The following is a 21690-nucleotide window of genomic DNA, read 5'->3' on the forward strand; positions in this document are numbered from 1 at the left end:
AAAACTCAATATATTTTTCAAAAAATTTGATACTAAAAATTTGAAATTTTCTGAAAAAAAATTGGCTCAAACTTTTGAAAAGTTGAGGGTAAAAAACTGACTGTTCACACCAAAAATATGTTGTGTTCTTTCTACAGAATCGTGAATTTTCATCAACTTGAATTTCCAAAAGTGAAAAACAATGAAAAACTCAGCCTGAGAAATTCCCCAAACATAGCAAGACCAATAGAATTTGAAATAATTCAACATCTTTTGATTTTTTTGTCCTCCCCCTGTCCTCCCCCCCTGGAACAACCTCTGTGGATGGGCCTACCAATAAATTATAAATTCCTCGGTCCGCTTCAAAAAATTCGTTCAACCCTGCTGAGTGAGATTTGTTATTATTCAAACCATCACATTTCAAAAAATTTAAATTTGAACGAAGCCAAAATTTAAAAAAAAAAAGAAATTAAGTTTCGTCCAGCTTTAAAAAAAAAATCTTCATTTGTAAAAAAAAAATTGCTAATTTGTACCTATATTTTTTGTAAAGGTTGTGCCCCTGAAATTATTTCGCTACTGGTATCAAAATTGGATCTCAAAACACAATTGAAATTGAAACCTGACTAGAAATTGTAGATATAGGTTTTCAGTGTACCTACTTGATCAAATCAGTGACCATGTAAATTTTTTCACGCAAAATCTTGCTGAACTTCCTATTTTTGAAATGATTTCGAGAGCTGGTTGCTATTTTGTGGACCATTAATCCTCCATGTTGCTGGGGGAAAAAAATGAGTAAAAAATTATTCACTGTAGTGACCAATAAATTTAGTCATGATTAATTCCCATGCATAAGCAAAACTTCCAATTAATTCAACGTCACAAGCTTCGCATTTAGTGTAAATTTTCTACAAATTTTGTTCGAATATTGTTTTTTATTCAGGTCACAAAAAGAAAACATGGGGATTCGCAGAACAGAGCGTTTCTAGAAATCCCATCAAACGATCACATTTCACAAGAAATAACATGAAATATGTACCTAGTCTTTATTCAGCATGTCAACACAATAAAATGAAGATTGATCGTTTCAAAGCTTAATCCCTCTGTGTGTAAGTCTCACTTCACCTTGCCTCAGTTTCACGAAGGACGTTTTAGAGTTTTTTATCGCATCTAGATGCTAGTGCTACACGTAGAGAAATGACACTCGTCATTACAAAATGAAGTTCAGCTTCCTGAAATCGTCCTAGTAAACTAGTTTTTCTGAAATGTTCTCCAAAAGGTACAGATGTACGAGTAAGATCATCTTGTCTAGGATTTTTTTCAATCTGTTGGCTGCTGGGGAGGAGAATTGAAACTTTTTTCGAGAATAAACAAAGCGTCGACTTTTTTTTTTGAAAAATAAATATTTTTTCAAACAGATTGTGATCCTGTTTTGGGAAATTCTCGATATGTTTGCGTAGGTAATAATTCAACTAGATACCTATTCGCTTCGTCTAGGCATATTTCACTCTACATCAACTCTCTTCCTCATCAAATGGTTCAGAAAAAATCAAACAATCTCATAAAAGCTTCACAATATGTCGAATATGCGTTCATTCTGAAATAAAACTCAATTTCGCGCCCAAAATATTAATAAATTTTCACCATTCATTATTTCAAACCGCAACCTCATTTCAGGAAATAAAAACATTATTCATAAATAATAATAAAATACGAAATTTCTCGTGAATTTAATACATATTAAATCTGAATTCAATTTGATGATAACACGTGATTCTTTTTATTTTATTCAAAGATTAGATAACTAAAGACACTGAAAAACAAAACTTTGAACTTGTGCTGCGAACCAACACACGTATAGGCTATGTACAATGAGCTCATTGAGTAGCCGTCTAATTCGGCGACACATTAATTTGTTTAAGTGTTTATAATACTCGAGAATATCAGTGAAATAGGTGCTATGTGCATTGTTAACTTTCGAATTCAAACTTAATACTTAAATGTCTTCGATTTAATTTTTGTTTTCGGTTCAGTCTTTGGAGATATTATTTGTGCTTAGAAATTCAAGGAAGTGATCAACTAACGACATGAAGTCAGATATGGATTTCGCATTTAAATTGAGTAAACGAAGATGGCTGATAATGATTTTATTTATGATATACGCCATCAATGGAGCAATCCAGTGGGTTCAGTTTTCAATAATTAGTGATCTTGTCGTCAAGTATTATAATGATACTTCGGCAACACAAGTAGAATGGACTACGACCTGTTTTATGCTGGCTTATGTGATATTTATTGTGCCTTCGTTGTATTTATTAGATAAAGTGGTAAGTTTAAGGTGCTTTTGTACATTATTAGTTTCTATTTTTTTTTTTTTTTTTATCAAACTTGAACATGAGTTGTTTTTTTTCAAATTTATTGAGAATAAATGTAACTTAAATGTCATTTTAAGTTTCCAAAAACCTAAAAAAAAAAATTGTAAAAAACGATCAAGTAACTGAAGCTGAATCTAACACAGCATGTGTTCTTTCTTGAATTAATTTTCGGCAAAAAATTATTCTTCTAAAAATGTGAGGGACCATCTTAAAAAAAAAAAAAAAAAAAAAAAAAGATCAATACTTACGAAGATGAAACGTTATACTTATCACATAAAACTTTTTGTACCTATCTTATCTCTTTACAACTTACCAAAAAAAATACCTGCCTACTTTTTATTTTGCAGGGAGTAAGAAACACGTTGATAATTGGCGCCACAGGTGTGACAATTGGCACGTGGATTAAGGTATTTTCCGTACATCGTGACAGGTTCTTCCTGGTACTGATTGGGCAATCTTTTCAAGCAGTATTTCAAATTCTAACGTTCGGTTTATGTGCTCGTTTCACTGCCATTTGGTTCGGAGCTAATGAAATTTCCATCGCCGGAGCTCTGGGATTATTTGGAGATCAAGTTGGTAAATTTCGAAAATAAAATTTAAAGAAAAAATCAACAATGCAAATTCATTATGTTGAATTTTATTAATTTCAGCTAGGTACAGCTTTAGCTTTTTATGTTCCACCTGCGTTGGTTAAAGATGGCACACCTGAAACGATCGGAGAAGGGTTGAAGAAAATGCATTGGTTGATTGCTGGTTCTTCAACAGCTGTACTTTTGATGATAGTTTTATGTAAGGGATCACATCCTTCTTATTGTGTTGTGTGTTCTTTTCCATCTAGCTAGTGCTAGGTATCAAAATTAACCTACTTAAGTACCTAATTAATAATAAGTTATTGTATTTTTTCAGTTTTTAAATCAGCCCCTAAACTTCCTCCCAGTGCAGCTCAAGCTAAACAAAGGCAGTCTGAAAAAGAGAACGTATTTCAAGCACTCAAATCAATATTGAGAAAACGAGCTTTTATTTTCATATTACTTTCCTATGGCTGGAATGTCGGATCGTTTAATGCAATTGCTACTCTTTTGAATCAAATTGTGCTGGTCAATTTTCCGGTAAGTAAATGGATTGAAACTGTGACATTTTACGAACCATTCGCGATATTCGTTACTTATCTTTTAATTCGAGGATTTTATTTTAAAATGAATGGATTAGAGAGCCAAATGTACTCGAGTGTTAGAATGGATAAGAAGTATAGTGACTACCTATGTAGTAAGTACCTCGTACCACTATTCAGCGAAAAACACTTCATTGCTGCATTGAACACGACGCAAATTATGATTAATATTATTTTAAAGCTGTGATTATTCAATTTAAATTGAATGATGAGTTCATTTCGAAGATTGGTTCTATGTAGTATTTTGAAAAATTACAGTGTTTCTTTCATTACGTCAGTCTTTATACACAATACAAATAAAAAAGGATTTCTAATCTAGAAATAAATAAACAAACAGAGTTGAAGATTATTTACAAGGATATATGTTCGATCATAATGTGTTTTCATTAGTCTGATTAGGTACATACGTTTTGATTTTTCAGGATGGTAAGGAGGATGCAGGAAGAATAGGATTTATAATGATGGTTAGCGGAATGTTTTGTTCTTTGATCGTCGGGAAGATTTTGGATAAAACACGAAAATTCAAGTATGCATTACCGATTAACTTTTCATTTTTATTTTAACTAGCCAAGATTGTGTTAAAAAAAAAAATAAAAAAAGTTATACCTAGGAGTTATACATTGGTACGAATTTAAATATGCATTTTAAACCAAAAAAAGTGTGCTTTGTTTTCAAATTTAAAAAAAAAATCTCCACCGTCATCTCCAATTTCAATAAAAAAAGAATCATATTCAAAATAATTTTGATAATTTTGAAAGCTGTTTGGTGTTACAGTGTTGGGAAGGGGCCGTTTTTTTAATCTAAATTCAAATGTAAAATTTGGTCTGTTTTAAACGTGTTTTAAACAAAATTTTGTTTTTTCAATAACTATGTACATAAAATGGTTTTAGATTCGGTTTTTTTGTGTTTTTTTTTTCAATTTGTTTGGTAGGTACTTCGTAACTTTTGTTTGATTTTGTTCTTCTTCAGACAGAAAATGCAAATAAAATTTGAAAAATATGTTGCCTTTAATGTTAAATTAACTTATACGTTTCACAAATGTCAAATAAGTGATTTAATAATTTTCAACAAAGTTCTTGGTAAATCTATGGTCGAAAATTTCAAAATATTTTCAAAAAAATCTAAGCAGAATAATTTTTAAAAACAAAAATTTTGAAACTGAATTCAAAAATCCTTATTTAAAAAAAAATTACTGCGAACAGTCACTTGGATTTCATACCCCCCCCCCCCCTCCCATCACACACACACACACAATTTCAATAATGATTTTTTAACATTTGGGTCATTCCATGTCAACTCAACCAACGTTTTTGAGTCATGTATTTCGATTTCGCTCTGTTTTTTTTTACAATAAGTACATATACACCCATTACCCACCCAGTAAGAAAGAACCCCGCAATTAGTTTGGTCTCAGCCCGCTCAGGGGTCGGGTGGGGGAGCTTCCATTATTTTCACATTGCCTCGAGGTGCTCAACTTCAGCAGCCCATTCCTCCAAAACTATGATACTTTAATCAAAACTGATTTCACAGTTCGAAAAGGCATTGCATTTAGACCTTCTTAAGCATTTTGAAATTTTGAAAAGTTGAAAGTTCAAATTTCAAAATGGCGCTGCAAGTGGGAGCAACCATTTAAAATTTTGAAAAAATTTCCATAGATGTACCTTTTGATGTTTTTTCGAAATATTCAAGTTTCGAGATGGGATCTCCTAATAGAGGGGAGCACCCCCACCACCAATTTTGGGCGAAACTTTCGAAAGAAAATCTGGGGCATGTGATGTATCGAATTCTATGTTTTCGGCGACGCGGGATACGAATATGACGTCAGATTTTTGATGGGACCCCATCCACGGCTCCCAGTATCTCCCCAAAGGGGGTAAAAGTTCAAAAAAGTGTTTTGTTCGTGCGACACATGGAATAGTATGTTTTTGGTGACGCTGAACACGAATATGACGTCAGATTTTTGATTGGACCCGTTCACGGCACCCAGCACCTCCCCAAAGGGGTAACCTCCCCCCCCCATGGTTATATTCGTGTGACACATGAAATAGTATGTTTTCGATATCGCTGAACACGAATATAACCGTAGTTTTGTTATCTTAGAATTGATAATGATCAGCGATGATTGGTGTAATTAATCATTACTGTTTCGATGGTATCTCTCATAAATATCACCTTAAGGGGGAGATTTATTCAACTCCTGACTAGCTCAGATGGGAGTTCTCTTGAGTGACCACTAAAGATTCTAAGTCATCAAGTACAGAAATGATCAACATTTAAATACCATTTATGTACAAAAGGTTTATTCGGTCAAGACATTCGCTACATCTACGTTATTTATAACATATTGTAATATGTTATTTATTTATTAAATGCGTTCAATCTAGACAGATAGGATAGTGCTTAAGGCATTCTCCTGGCATATCATGGCAATTATACGTGGAATTGATACCTTACTAGCCAAGTAATCTACTAAAGCTATGTATGTGAAATAAGTTCATAATGACGTGAGTGAGGAATCCATGCTCCATCCCACACGTCTATTGACATCATCTATTAATTACGATAAAGTTATAATTAATATAGTGGAGACACCACCATGTAAGTTTACACTTACCGAACACTGCTCACTGTCACACCACCTCTTTTCCTTAGCCTACCCCAATAATAGTGGCTGTCGGTGGCTGCTTTACCAAGAGACACACGTATCACACGCTTCATTCAAGATGCCTGAATATCTTGATATGACCGCAAAGGTTATAATCGTCGGATCATTACCTCAGAGGATTAATTAATAACTACCAACGATAGATAGAATCAAAATATTATCTTAAACACACGCGAGGTGGGTTAACCTGAAATAATGTAACTTAGGCCTAGGCCTGTTGTTACATACAAATTACTCCTTAACCACATACTTCGACGAGGATCTTGCCACGGCCGATCGCAAAAACCAAGTGATGATACCTTTCAATCGACAGAAGCTCGTGCCTCCTTGACTGTTGAAAGGTATTGTTCACACCCTATGTTCTAATATTTTCCCACGTTACTGGAACCCTCTTTACTAAATAGCAATAAATCACATCGCGTAAAGGGTTACCCTAAGATCTATCACCTAGCAGGTGGAGGCAGATTGCACCATAACAGTTTTTTAAATCGATTTCACCCATGGCCCCCAAAACCTCACCCAATAGGTAAAAGTCCAAAAAAATTGTTTGGGGCCGTAGATGGGGTTCAATCAAAAATCTGACGTCATATTCGTGTTCAGTGTCACCAAAAACATACTATTCCATGGGTCGCACGAACAAAACACTTTTTTGAACTTTTACCCCCTTCGGGGAGGTGCTGGGGGCCGTGGATGGGGTCCTATCAAAATCTGACGTCATATTCGTGTCCAGCGTTACCAAAAACATAGAATTCGATGTATCACATGCCCCAGATTTTCTTTCAAAAGTTTCGCCCAAAATTGGGGGTGGGGTGCTCCCCCACCATCAAGAGATCCCATCTCGAAATTTAAATATTTCAAAAAATCATTAACAGGTACATCTATGGAAATTTTTCCAAAATTTTAAATGGTAGCTCCCACTTTCAGCGCCATTTTGAAATTTTAACTTTCAATTTGAAAGCTCAACTTTCAGTTTTTGAAAATTTCAAAATACTTAAAAAGGTCTAAATGCAATGTTCTTTCGAACTGTGAAATCAGTTTTGATCAAAGTATCATAGTTTTGGAGAAATAGGCTGCTGAAGTTGAGTACCTCGAGACAATGCGAAAATAATGGAAGCCCCCCCCACCCTTGAGGGGACTGGGACCAAACTAATTGCAGCGTTCTTACTTACTGGATGGGCATATATTGTAAAAAAATTTAAAAATTCCCAAAAATGGTCAACTTACAACTTTCAGCTTTCTACTAGCTTTTCATTCCTAAGTGAGCTATGTACCATTACTTCCCATAAATGGTTGATTTTCCAGTGGTGTTCTACTACCTATAGCCTATAGCTATTTTTGTTGAAGGTTATTCTGTTTCACAATGTTGGTGTCTCGGTGTAGGTACATAGCTGAGGTCGCCATTGCTCACAGCCCATCATATTTCAAGTTCATAGAATATATATATTGCTCTTTCGCAACGTGAAGTATTTCAATGTTCAAGTTTGAAAAAAATAGAGTAATTGATCAGCATAGTTATTGTATGATTACAGGGAAACTGCAGTATTCCTAACAACAGGATCAGCAATTACTTACGCCGCATTTAGCTGGTCTTTGAAATCTGGATCACTCACCACTGTTTACGTGGTATCCTTTTTCATCGGGTAAGACCCTCTTATATACTCCTACTTATCAATCAATTGATACCTGCTTATGAAAATTGTTTGGAATAATACTACATAGAATTCATTTTATTTCTCAGATTCTTCATATTGAGCTATTATGGCACCGGTTTCCAAATGGCCATCGAAGTGACTTTCCCTGTATCCGAAGGAATTTCATCCGCAATTTTATTCCTATCCGTCCAAATGCACGGTTGCTTGATAACAATTGTATATGGATACGCTGTCAAGTTATTCGGCGATTTACCATCGAATATCGGTTTAACCGTATTATTCTCGATCAGTGCGATTTTTGCTTGCTTGATCCCAGCAGATCTAAAAAGACAAAGTGTAGAAAAATCAGTCCATGGTAAAATTCATGTTGAAGAGACGAAAGATTTTATATAGGTAGCCTAGGTAGGTAATAGGTGTACTATAACCTACCTATGTTACAATATTCATTGAACTCAGGATCGTGTTGTGTTGAGACTTATCTGTCCAACACGGATGAAAATGTCGGCAGTATTGTAAAAAGAAATAGGTATTGTATTATTTATATTAGGTACCTGGTACCTTTCCTACCTACTTGTTGGTCTACGATGCGTTGTACATAAATATTGTACCTACCTGTGTGATGAGAAAATATGATTTTCTTTATTTTATGTTTTCTGGTGCAATAACAATTTAGAATTAGGTAGAGTAGATACCTACCTACCTTATCGTTTGTTTCAATATCTTGTGTAAATTATTGCAGAATTGCCATTGTATTTGTGTTGTTGATTTTTACCATTTTTATTTCAAATTTTAAAAGAATCTGTGTTGCGAGTAGCCTTAGTTATGGTCTACTATAAAATGCTCATTTTTTCAATGTATTATATGTAGGTACGAGTAATTTCCAATGTAAGAAATATATCTAAGCGTATGTAGTGAAACTACACAAATCCACTTGAATGGAGATTTTATTCAGTGATTAAGTGTTATGTTTCATTTTTCAATAATTTTTCTGTGTACTTTTTCTTTATCTGTGCAATTTTAAGAACCAGAATATAGTAAAACTTAATTTCTGATATTTCGTTTTTTTCAAGAGGAGTAAGGAGTTCTGGTTTAGGGGGGGGGGCTTCGAGCCTACAAATGTGGTATTTTTTTTTCATTGTTTGAATTTTCAAATTTTCATTTTATTTCTCAAAATTTTGTTTTCGCTTTTTGAGTAGTTTTACGTGCATGGTTTTGAAATGGAATTTTGCAAATCGGACAAAAAAAGAGCACATTTTCGGTCACTGAATTCGAATCTAGTGCCTTCTCTTGCCAGTTTCACGTTTCAGTTGCTCACACATTATACTTAGGTACGAATTAGGCTATAGAATTTCAAATTGCGACTTTCATTCAGCCAGAGCTAAATTTTGCGATACCTATCAATAATAATTTGTAACTGATTTGTAGATCTAGGTACCTACGTATGGTATTTTTGTTGTAGATTGATACTCATAAATCAAATTTACGTAAGCACGAGTCACGCTCGAAGATGCTACGTCAACGCGTGTGTTCTTCTTTAATAAAACGAGCTGTCAGTCGCGTTCTACATTCGATACACTGATCAGACACAGGCAAAAGAAAACATAGGATTGAAATTCAGTCAAGTTTTAGCGTTATGGTGCATCGATATGAAAAAAATTACATTCTATTTCATCGTATTCGGTTATATCACATCATTGGTGACTTGCTTAAGTACGTAGCTAATTGCAAAGCCAATAACATCTTTCATAAGGGGATAATTAATTCACGATTCGCGTGATATTGAAGCAAGGATTTTTCATTATTGCAGAAGTGGTTGAAATAATTGACGATGTGTTGCCCACTCCTGTCAGTCGGTTCTTGGAAGGGCTAAAGGAAGACACAGTGAATGCGTGGAAAGATGGTGCAGAAGCTGTTAAGAAAATGATATCTGATAAAGGTAAGTGCTACCATTATCTGCTATATTTTGGTTATATGTACCTAATTGTGATTACATTAGGTACCTAAGGATTGAATTAGTCCAATACTATGTACCTAGCGGAATGTATGTTGACAATTTTACTATTACCTATTATGATTATTATTCTAGTGGTTCCTATCAGTCAACTTCCATTGTATTACTATCGTGGTAAGACATTCGTCCTTTATTACCTTTATTATTTCATAACAGAATGATTGATTTTCGATTTATGAATTTATTTACCTATTGAGTAAAAATTATACTTACGTTTTAGCTGAAAACAAAGTGTATACTCTTACAGAACTGAAACGTCATGGTAAGTAGAAGTGCCTTAGTGATTATTTTCAAAGTAAGTAAGTAAGTAAGTATAAGTACCCACTACCCACCTACCTATGTTTTCATTTTTTGATCCCAGTTAAGTGGTGTGCATTTTGAATAAGAAAAATCATCATTTTTTTAGGTACCTATCTAAGTAGGTACATTTAAAAAGCTTATAATGATATCGTATTATTCATATTCATGTTACGTTTGTTGCAGGTAAAGAATTTATGCGAGGGTCAGTAATGCCTGGTAAGAAAAAAGTTTCAGAATCTCAGGGGAAAATGATTTCAAACTTTTGGTTACATTAGAGCTATATTTTAAATATAATACCTAGGGGATGGCCTGATTGGATCTTTCTGATCAGATCTGATCAGACCTAATCAGATCCGGATCATTCCCTGGATCCAATTTGATCTGTTCAGACCTAATAGGAGAAACCTGATTGGACCTAATCAGGTCTGATTTGATCTGGTCAGACCCAACCACCACCCCCCCTCCCAGGATATCATTATTAAAAAGCTGAAGTGTCGTTTTGAAGTCTAAAAATGCTCGTGAGTATGTGTAGAACATTATTAAATTTATCAAGCACTTTTCACAGGAACTCATCTGGAGAATTTAGCTCAAGTTTATGGTAAGAACATTAACAAATTCAAGTACATTACATACCTAGCTATAAGTATCTATTGGTAACATCTTATTCTTCGCTTATTTCTAATTGACTAATAGAATGATTAAATTTTAAAGGTTTTTATGATATGATCGACGTGAAGCACGTAGTATGCGAATTTTTTTATAATGCAGCGGAAATCGTATTTTATCGTGGAAGGGATAATTTCAGTGAAGATATTTTGGAGGAAGTTGGTACGTACAGTAGCCTAAATTTTAATAAAGTCCAAAATAGGCTTATCTTCCAGTTACAAATCATCATCTCTCATCTCACCCTATTTGGGGCACTTCAACCTTGTCCAATTTCTGGTACCTTTTGAGTTTTCGAGTCAATGTCCTACTTTTTTTCTGTCAACACTGTGAGAATTTCATAGGTCACACTTACAGGCTTCGAAATCATACTTATCAATCAAAAGTGAAGTGAATACCCTTCGAACACTTCATTTTTGAAAAATACTTACATTAGATCGAATTTTGATAGAGTGAGACTTGGGATTATTGAGGAGAGAAATTATTTTAATTCTTTAGTGTGGTGGTTTAGTCAATAATTATTCCTCAGGGAAGGAATAATTACAATTGTCCTGGATAGCTCGGAGTAGATAGAGTGATACCTACAACAAAACCAGTACCTAACTCTATGCACAGAGTCATTCTAACATACCAAATAGGAGGTCTGGCAATTAAGTTCTGGGAAATTTATCTTAGAGGTAGAAGATATAACACTGGTGTGCTCGCAAACACGTTGTTGTGTAGATTAGACCTTCCTTTAATACCTACTGTTATAAGTTTCAAGTTGATCAGGTGAATTTTGTGGGATTTATAGCTGTTTAAAGTGAACAACTTTTAAGGTCGTGCCATAAAACTTTAAGGAGTGACTTGAGGAGGATCTTTGAGTCAGAGAGATCAGACTTTGAGTTGAGGGAGAGGTAAATGTCTTAAAAGGTCAAATGTGATGAAAACCTCACAAAAAGTAGGCCATGAGATTCTTGTTGCCAAGTAGCTGTGAGGAAATGTCCTCTGAGGTGAGTAAAAAATAATTTTCAAAGGAGATTGACCTCATAAGTTGTTAGTGTAGTCTTCCTTCAACTCAGTGCATCATATTTTTACTCAATGCTCCCATTTAGAAAACTGTTTTGCGTCTCTCAGAGGTGAATTCTTCAAAATTTGAGTGGAGATTTTTGAGTCCTCCTCAAAAATGCAATGGGTGTTGATTCTCAAGTAAAAACCAACTGAGAATGAAGTAAAGGTCCCAAGGAATCAAATCTGGGGTGTAGAAATAGTGAGGAGACACTAAGATGTCTTGAGGAGGTGACCATTCCTCCAAGCAGTTTTTTGCAACACTCCTTTTCACGACATTGTACAAAAAGTCACTATTGAAAAACTCCTACCAAAAAAATACAGAAGAACCTACGGCATTGAAACTTTTCACAGTATTATAGACACTGGACCTGCGGAATAAGACAACCAACTGCAGGCCAAGGGGAACTGAAAACTGAAACGGTAAGGAAAACTTGAATAACGCCAATTTATCCCGCTGGGTGCTCTTGGCTGCGCTGTACTTCAATCTGCAGGCAACAGGGAAAAGGGAGGGTTGTGTAGTCCGGAAGGAACTCTTGGCTGCGCGCGCAGTCAGGAGTACCTCGCGGACTACACAACCCTCTCTTTTCCCTGTTGCCTGCAGATTGAAGTACAGCGCAGCCAAGAGCACCCAGCGGGATAAATTGGCGTTACTCAGGATATTTTGCCAAGATGGCTGCCAGTTGGTTGTCTTATTACACAGGTCCAGTGTCTATACACAGTATTAAAGGAAGGTCTAATCTACTCGTACACAACAACCTGTTTGCAAGCAAACCAGTGTTGTATCTTCTGCCTCTCAGAATCATTTCCTGTAACTTAATTGCCAGACCTCGTACATAAATACTAGTGATTTATTACAATTTAAGAACAACTTGAAAATACACATACCTAAGGATAAATTAATATAAAATAATTAAGTATTAGATTATTTTATAATGGACACAACTGACACAAGCCTTTGCTCACATCTTACCACTCGTGTTAATGAATAGAAGAATCTTGATAATAATGTTAAGTTGAAGCTTGATAATTATTATTAGGTAATTAGTGATGAAGTAATATAAAATTATTAAGTTTGTTTTTTTTTTACACAGATTTTACAAGAATCCATAATCTGAATTATGAGGTTTGTTTTTTTACACGGATTTTGGCAGCTTTTTGAGAATCTGGATTTTGGCAGATTTAAAATCCTTGATAATCTGCTAGGATAGTACCTTAGCTTTTGAAAATGGATTTTGGATTTTACTTGAAAAGAGAAGACTTTTGATGTTTTAAAAATTTGTGGCAGGGATGTAAAAAGTGTTTAAAAAGAGATTCAAAAAACATCCAAAAACCAGATTTTCAAGAATCTGTGTAAAAAAAAAACTTATGGATTTTATAATCTGAATTCTAGGTGGATGTCCGTTCAATTCTGATAAAGTAAAATCTAAAATCCATTCCCATAATCTACTAGGTACCTACCCCAGTAGATTATGGATTTTCAATAATCTGGATTCAATCTGTTTAAGATCTGGTAAAAAGAACAACCAGATTTTCAAAAACTCATTATAGGTTTGTAAATTGACAATCCATAATTCAGATTATGCAAAATCCGTGTAAAAAAACATACTTAATAACTATATGGCTACCATGTGCTTATGTCACAACATCCTAAAAAGTTTGTTTACATTATTTTGGGGGAATAAAAAGCAAAATTAGCATAGGAAAAATCAGTTTTTTGAGCTTTTCTCAGAAACTACTGAAGCTAGAAGCTTCAAATACCTAAACTTTGTCAACTGGCTTATTTCAATGTTTAAAAAAAAAGTTTAATAAATTTTTCTTGAAACTCGACTGGTTTTGAAAAAAATGACAAAAACGGAACTTTCCCATGTTACTTTCATGTTTTTTCCTATCTAATCGGACTACCTACCTACCTACTTACTTTTATCCCCCCAAATTCCGGATTTCATCTGTGACAGGTATTTGTGACAACACTTAGTAGCCCTATAAGACATGGTTAGGTTATGCGTTTTATGGGATCAACACCTATATAAATAAAAAGTGCATAAATTAAACTAAATAAGCATATTTCACTACTTACTGGACAGTGGACACTGTACTTATTTTCTGTCTCTTTCGCGGGCTCTACTCAGGCTAAGAGCATTGACAGAAACTGATTACACGAAGTCCTTATTATTTTTGAGAGATACCTCCGACGACAGGTAGATTAGAAAAATATCCATTGCTCCATAAATAATAATGAACATAATTATTAACCACCCACGTTAAATTGCACGAATTATCCACTTATAGACAGTGGGCTAAGCCTGGTAGGAGGGACGAAGGGGAAAAGCTCCCTTGCCTTTACATCTGTATGTTAATGACTAATGAGGAACCAGCCAGCGCGAGTAACCGAAACGAAGTAAAGTTGATGGTTAGGAGATCCGATGCATGAGCCTTCAAGCTACAAGACACGGATCTATAAAATAAATAGTTCCCCACATTACCATACTTCCAGTCTACATGGGGGAATGTTTTTGTAACCACTTTCCTCGTACCTATCAATTTGAGAACAATTTTTTTTTTTGAAAATTTGTAATTTTTGCCCGAAAGTGGTCATTTTAAAATTGCAAAAGTACAAAAGTGGTACCTAGGTAACTTGAAAAATAAAGAACTTTAACTAATAAATTGATCTAGAAAGCTAAAAGTTCGTATATTCATGTACCCCATTTTTGAATTATTTTCGACCCGCCGAATCGGTTAGAAATGGATTCGAATAGTTTTGGACAGTTCTGGAGCCTCCAGAAAATTTTTGAATGTTCAACTTTCCGCAAAATTTTACCTAAGAAAGTTGAAAAGTTGAAATTTTCTATATACTTACCCTAATTTCAACATGCTGAGTCAACACTAGCAATATTCTGGAGATTCCAGATTTTCATGAAGTGCCATAATCATGCCACATTAGCGCAATAGCCTGTATAAGTAGGTAGGTACCTACAATTAATGCTTGTCAGTGACTTACCTACTTGACTGATTATGCATCATTTTTCCAAAATCGGTTTCTGCCAGTTTGAAATTATTTCTCCAGCGATTTCATAAATGTAAATTTAAACATAATGCAGTTTTGAACTAGACGGAAACTGATTTTGGAAGAATGATGTGTAATCGTTCATGTAGGGTTCTAAATGCATTGAACATGTTCATCTGTGTTGAAGTTTATTAGACAGATTTCATGAAATTTTTTGCGAAACTGAAATTTTCAAAAAATTGTTGGAGGCTCCAATGTGAGCATAAACCATTTCCAGTTGACTCAGCATGTTGAAATTAGGGTTCGAAGTGAATTTCAGCTTTCCAATTTCATTTGGTAGATACATTTTTTTAAAAGGAAATTTCAAGTTTCGAAAATCTGCTGGAGGCTTTTCAGAATTACTCGTCAAAACGGTTTGAAATTATTTTCAATCGAATTGGAGGAGCAAAAATAGGGTGTATTCTAAATTTCAGCTTTCTAGGTAAATTTGATGACAGATTTTTTCTCTTTTTTTTTGGTCTAAATTTCATTTTCAAAAATTTTCCAAAAATCGAAAAATGCACTTTTTGCCTTTGAAATTTGGACTGATGATTATTTTTGAATACTCTTATAATCTTAAGTTCGATTCTCATTTTTTTTTTTTTTACATTTCTCAGAAAAATTAGGAGTTCTAAAGCCTGAAGACATAAAACCATTGGTCGAATGTACGTATTTCTACAAGAATTTACTTCTAGGTACATTTCTTCTACTAAGGTTAATAATACATCAATCATGAATCGTGTATATGCAGTGGGATTCGACAAAAAAGGACAAGCTTTGAGCACATGGTACTGGGTTGAAGAATACGAAGAATTTGTTCCTTTGATGGGCGAACTATTAGGTTGATTTTTATTCACTTTTTTGCATATCATCTGTATCTATTATTTCACTATTTGTACCTATGTTCGTCTATTCGAGCTTTAAATTTCTGCGATAAAAATTTCAGGAAAAGAAGGTGAAGGAAAAGGGTACAGGATTCTATCAAAAGAGAAGGTGGCCATTAAAGAAAGTAAGATAAACATAGCTTAGATACCTACTCTTTTTGTAACATTAATTTCACCTGCTCACGCGTAAAATAATTTTAGAATATATGAAATTGACGAATGATATCGCGACTTTGGTGTGGCATTTATTTTACGCCTACGAAGAAGAATACTCGCCTAGAGAAAACATAGTTCATCGACAATTGAAGAGAGAGCAAATTGAAGGTTTAAAAGACGACAATTTTGAAGAATTGTTATTACGACTGTTTACTGAAATGTTTGATTTTGATAAATGTTTAATATTTAGGTCATTTAATGGGGAATATATTCGTCTTCAGTATGCTTAATGACACAGGTATGTTTGAAATGGTGTTCTGAATAAATTATGCAGGTAAGTGGAGATCCAAATTAAAAGTAACTTGATCAAGTAGGTACAATATTTTTCAGTATCATTTCATAAAGTTAGAGATATATACCTGGGAAAAGGTAAGTACTCAACTACGGTAACTATACAAGTACATATACCTATTTGTATTTTATGCTTCAATCAGACAATTTCACTTTATTTTATATTTTTTTTTTTGCCATCGTGTATGAAGAGAAACTTAAAACAGGACCGTTGAAAAAACAAATTAAAAAATTTATTATCGGAATTGGTGAAATTTATACGGAAGGTACAGTTAAGCCATTCGAAGAGAAGACATTAATACAAAGTGAGTATAATCCAGGTCGAATGTATTTTATCGCCTTTTGAGCTGAAAAAATATTTCAATTTGTACTTATGAAATTATTCTATACAGAGCTTGTTCAGTACATACTGCGTAAAGTTGGACTGGTGGAGTACAAAGGAGATTTATTTGGTAATTTGATGCGTATACTTGAACGTCGGGCAAATTTAATCTACAATTTTTTAATTGCATTTGAATCAATAAAATGATACCTACTCGTCGTTATGAATTTCGCAGAGTTATACAGATTCAAAATGGAAGTACTCGTCACGTTGTCGAAAATGTTAGAGAGATCTGACCTTAACGAAGAGAAGGCTAAACAAATAATAGGTAAGTAGTGTGATTTTCATGAGGAAAGAACATATAAATGAAAAAAATGAAATGAGATTTAGATTCTTGAAGATCAATATTAGCCGCACGTAACATACTTTTAATAATTTTAATACAGAAATACATTTAAAGCAGTTGAACTTTGGCAATAATAGTGCAAAAAATTCAACTTTTGTTAAAATCAAAGCTAAAATACACCTCAAGAAGGTTGACTAAATTTACATTACGTGTTCCAGAATTAAGTATGAACAACTGGAGAACAGTATTTTACTTGCAAGTTTCCGGTGAGTTATTTTGCTTGCGAAAATTTTTAAAAATTGGGTAGGTACCTACTCTACTTAATAAAATGAATACCCAATTACAGGTACAATGACGTCTACAAAACCAGCCCCTGACTTTTACCACCATCATGAAACCGTAGAAGACCTAAACTCACACGAAACATCAGATTCAGATACGGTCGAAAGAGACCGATCTCAACCCAAAAATGTCGAAGTTATCAAGGCCAAAACTCCCGATAACTCCGCAGATGGAGATGTCAGCCAATTCGACGATTCTGCGATCGCTGACCTTAGCGAGCTGGGTGCTAAACCTTTGACCGAGAAAGATAATATCGCAAAAAGTAAGGTATCCTCTTATTCCTATTTCCAACTTGGTCGATTAAGGTATTAATTACGAGGTATTTTGATGCATTGTTTATAGTTTTGGAAGATAAAAATCCATTTATGGATTTACTTAAAAGAAGTCTTTCAATGGGTAAAAATTTATTCTTGAAATTATTTATCCAATTTATGTACTTACCTTACCGGCTTGAAATGATTATTACTGATATTTTTTACTTTCAGTTGACTTAGACATGAAGAAAATACGAGAAGAGCTCATCTACACGTTTCAAATAATTTGCGAATATTATTTATTCCTGAGCGAAGATGATTGCGCTTTTATCAAACATGCAATAAGTAGGTATTGCTTATAAAATAAGATATTAACTCAACTGATTATGTAGGTACCAAGATTAAGGAAAGAGGTATCCCAATTGGTGGAAAAGTTTCTGAACCAGACTCATAAAAATCAAAAGGGCATCCTAAAATATGCCCTCAAACCAATTTCAAGTACTGGACTTTACTTTAAAATGTTTTGAAAATTAAAATTTGATCCCATTAAGAAGAATCTATGTAAAAAAAGAAGGGTAATTTAATCAAATTAAGTTAGAAAGCTGACATTTCCAGGACTATTTTCTATTTTCGAGCCTGCGAAATCAATTGATGATGGTTTCAAGCCATTCTGGAGCCTTCAGAAAATTGTTGGTCTGTTCAACGTTCGTGAAAAAAGTGGTCAAAATAATGTACCTATTTGAACACCACCAATTGATTTGAGAGGTCGAAGATATATTACATAAAGCAAATTTCTGCCTTTCTATTATAAGTTAATCAAATTTCGAGCTTTTCACGGAAAATAAGCCAAATTGAATTTTCAAAAATTCATTGAAAATCTAAAAAATGAAATTCAGCAGATCAGAAATATAACTGTTCTGCCAGTTGGGATACCTTCGTTAAGAGTAATTTTTTGTTAATGAATAGGTACAGATCATTAATAAATTGAATTTTTTTGTTTACAGAAAATATTAACACATATGTATTGAAAAAAGACAAAAAAGATAAAAAAGATAAAAAAGATGAAAAAGATAGAGTTGAAAGAATAGCTAGCAGAAAATATTGTACTGAACATGACGGTAAGATTTAAGTACCTAATTTTAATTTTAAAATAATCGAATTAATTGGTTGGGTATACCGTTAACTTTGTACAATATAATAACGTCTTGTTTGTTCTTTTTTTTAAAAAGACAAATGTGATAAAATTGAAACTACAAGTTTCAAATTGTTCATACGAAGTAAGTCAACTAAGTACATAAATCTCTGCTAAAAATATTCATCATTAGTTACAATTCCCCATCGTAAATAAAAATAATCAAATTTCAGAAATGACTGAAATACAAGGAGTTTCTATGGCGATTGTTGAGTACCTTATTTTGCTGTGTGAAAAAAAGAAATCACTTGAAAAGAAAACGGATAAACGAAAGAGAAGACTGAGAAAGGATCTTAAAAGTAAAATTAAGAAATACCTACCTGTCAATTACCTGATCCCTCTTCGTATGGTGTTATGCAGTTTCTTTCTTCTGATTTCCAAATTCTCATCTTTCTTCGTGTTTCTTTTTTCACAGTTATGTTTAAAAACTACTATTTCTTACGTATTTTCGTGACGAAAGGTAATCATAAAAAACTACTTCATTTGGGTACCTACACCATTTTAGTAGGTAGAGGAGAAGGTACAAATATGGACCCCCTCTAGCTTTTTGGCTTTAAAGGGTAGAAAAAATTATCAATTTTTTTTTTCGAATATACCATTCGAAAGGCCAAAGACTCTAGTATATTGTGTTAGAAAAAAAAATTTTTTGGTTGAAAACTCACGGAGAAATTTGAAATTTAGAAAAGTGACATAAAATGGTACAAATATGGTCTCGGGTACAAATATGGACCCCTCAAAAAAATGAATAAAAATTTCAGAAAATTGAACAAAAATTTATTTGAAGATGTTTTTTGATGCTTTGGACTTGTCTTCTTTATTAATATTACGTTTCTCGGTATTCTAAAAACCATTGAATCAAAATTGAATGAAAAAAAAATTAGGGGTCCATATTTATACCCATGCAAAAAAATGGCTAAGTTTATGAAAAATGAAAAAATCATGGTCCATTTTCGACACTTTGGACTTGTCTTCTTTGTTAATAACACTTTTCTCGACATTCTAAAAAATATTGAATCAAAATTAGGTAAAAAAATTTGGGGGTCCATATTTATACCCATGAAAAAAATCGACGCAGTTTATGAAAAATGAAAAAAATTATGAAAATCAGTTGAAGTACAGACAAATATGAAAGTATATTTTGAAAGTACACACTGTAAGCTACTTACTTCGCTAATAATTTTTTTTCCAAACTTTATTTGAAGTTGATGAATTACGGAATGAAAAACTTGTAAAATTTTCCATTGGCAAGAAAATAATGCGCAAAGAAAAACAATTGCTGATGAGAGACACCCAAGTTTGCATGGATCCGAAATAAGTACATGGATCATCGATACTACATTACTAGTATAATTTTTGGTACCCAGAATGACCGTAGCGCTAGTGGTTGTACTCTAAACCATGGGGGGTCCATATTTGTACCTGGGTCCATAATTGTACCTTCTCCTCTACCTATCTATTTACTTGAACAAATTTGTCGTGTAAATTTTTAATTTTTTTTTTGTTTTTTTTTTAAATTTAGAATACAGGAAAGCATTGACCGATTACGCTAGTGTAAGATTAAGAGTACAATGAAATGTTTATTTGATTTTACATACATCGTGGACCATCCGACTTTATCCATTCAAAAAACAATTTTTTAATGTTTTCCAGGGAATAAAAGACTCTAATATTGCTAAATTAGCTATTGAAAGAGTAAAACAAATAAAGAACGGTGTACAACTGATGACCAAGAAACCTCCCAAGATGGATATCCGTGACATGGATAACATTCTAATAACGGATAATTCGAATAAAAGAAAGAGAAAAGAAGCTAAAACTGGGTAGGTGTGTGCGCAGGAATTTAGGAGCGTACTTATATTTTTTGCCATTTGAATTATAAACCACAAATCGTTGTATTTTTTTCAGCCTTGATTCCTCAAAAAAACAAAAGTTTTGAAAAATATGGATTCTTCGGTTCTTTCGAACACTTGAGATAGGCACTTCGTTATACCTACTTCGTGGATCAGATTGTTAAAACAGATACGTATACTAATAAAAAGAACCTAGTCGAAATAATTTATTTTTTTCTGATCGAATCAAATTAATGATACAAATATTTGCAGTTGGTTAATCTTGTGATGACATCTAATAGTATATTATGCAACTAGGGTATAGACACTGGACCTGCGTATAAGACAACCAACTGGCAGCCATCTTGGCAAAAAAACCTGAGTAACGCCAATTTATCCCGCTGGGTGATCTTGGCAGCGCTGTACTTCAATTTTGCAGGCAACAGGGAAGAGGGAGGGTTGTGTAGTCCGGAAGGAACTCCTGGCTGCGCGCGCAGTCAGGAGTACCTCGCGGACTACACAACCCTCCCTCTTCCCTGTTGCCTGCAAAATTGAAGTACAGCGCTGCCAAGATCACCCAGCGGGATAAATTGGCGTTACTCAAAATTTCCTTACCGTTTCCGTTCCCCTCGGCCTGCAGTTGGTTGTCTTATTCCGCAGGTCCAGTGTCTATAAACTAGGGAGATAATGTGATCTTCAACGAATTGTGAGGTTTATTTCCCGAGCGAAGCGAGGGAAGTAACTCAAAATGGTTGAAAATCACATTATCTCCCCAGTTCCATAAAATATTTTACGTTTTTAAGGGAGAGAATCGCTAATTTGTCCGCCGAGCGATTAGCGAGCGGGAGGTAATGTAGCAGATTATCTCCCTAGACAGGGCCGGATTTAACATTAGGCCGCCCTAGGCAGAAAAAAATTTGCCGCCCCTTCCTCCCCCACAATTTTTTTGGCTTGTGTGAAAATTTATGCCCACCCATAATTCAATTTTTAATCAAAATATACAAAACGTAACTGATATATACAATATCAATATTTACGTATTGAATATCAGAAACATTGCATTTGTTTATTATTTTTCATAAAGTGCTGGCATCCAAAAAATCTATTT

At 33.9% G+C, this 21690-nt stretch overlaps 2 protein-coding genes across 3 annotated transcripts; both read left to right on the forward strand.

The window, feature by feature from the left end:
• The first annotated feature begins 1804 nt into the window (after positions 1-1804).
• LOC135842114 (uncharacterized MFS-type transporter C09D4.1-like) lies at positions 1805-8891 on the forward strand. Of its 2 annotated transcripts, XM_065359480.1 has the most exons (8): positions 1805-2303; positions 2699-2923; positions 3002-3140; positions 3258-3460; positions 3561-3617; positions 3945-4048; positions 7717-7827; positions 7926-8891. In XM_065359480.1, the coding sequence occupies exons 1-8, from the start codon at positions 2064-2066 to the stop codon at positions 8230-8232; spliced, it is 1386 nt and encodes a 461-aa protein (XP_065215552.1). In that variant the 5' UTR covers positions 1805-2063; the 3' UTR covers positions 8233-8891. The 2 variants fall into 2 exon arrangements, with proteins under 2 accessions (XP_065215552.1, XP_065215553.1); XM_065359481.1 differs by lacking the exon at positions 3561-3617 and having other exon boundaries at positions 1807-2303.
• A 38-nt stretch (positions 8892-8929) lies between these two features.
• LOC135842112 (uncharacterized) lies at positions 8930-21053 on the forward strand. Its single transcript, XM_065359475.1, has 27 exons — positions 8930-9549; positions 9647-9775; positions 9926-9964; positions 10071-10112; positions 10334-10366; positions 10716-10748; positions 10862-10978; positions 15524-15571; positions 15658-15747; positions 15853-15915; positions 15992-16114; positions 16197-16244; positions 16337-16375; positions 16489-16602; positions 16690-16749; positions 16855-16947; positions 17184-17231; positions 17312-17569; positions 17650-17703; positions 17793-17906; positions 18566-18679; positions 18791-18838; positions 18927-19052; positions 19169-19213; positions 20273-20304; positions 20404-20573; positions 20659-21053. The coding sequence occupies exons 1-27, from the start codon at positions 9486-9488 to the stop codon at positions 20687-20689; spliced, it is 2175 nt and encodes a 724-aa protein (XP_065215547.1). The 5' UTR covers positions 8930-9485; the 3' UTR covers positions 20690-21053.
• The last annotated feature ends 637 nt before the right edge of the window (positions 21054-21690 follow it).

The sequence above is a fragment of the Planococcus citri genome, chromosome 3 (genome assembly GCF_950023065.1).
Source record: "Planococcus citri chromosome 3, ihPlaCitr1.1, whole genome shotgun sequence".
NCBI lineage: Eukaryota > Metazoa > Arthropoda > Insecta > Hemiptera > Pseudococcidae > Planococcus > Planococcus citri.

Coding starts and splice junctions, on each gene's coding strand:
- LOC135842114 (XM_065359480.1), top strand. CDS start 2,064: ATGAAGTCAGATATGGATTTCGCATTTAAATTGAGTAAACGAAGATGG. Junction 3,141..3,257: donor ACTTTTGATGATAGTTTTAT/GTAAGGGATCAC, acceptor GTATTTTTTCAG/TTTTTAAATCAGCCCCTAAA. Junction 7,828..7,925: donor GTGGTATCCTTTTTCATCGG/GTAAGACCCTCT, acceptor TTTATTTCTCAG/ATTCTTCATATTGAGCTATT.
- LOC135842112 (XM_065359475.1), top strand. CDS start 9,486: ATGAAAAAAATTACATTCTATTTCATCGTATTCGGTTATATCACATCA. Junction 17,704..17,792: donor TAAAAGAAGTCTTTCAATGG/GTAAAAATTTAT, acceptor TTTTACTTTCAG/TTGACTTAGACATGAAGAAA. Junction 20,574..20,658: donor AGAAAAGAAGCTAAAACTGG/GTAGGTGTGTGC, acceptor TATTTTTTTCAG/CCTTGATTCCTCAAAAAAAC.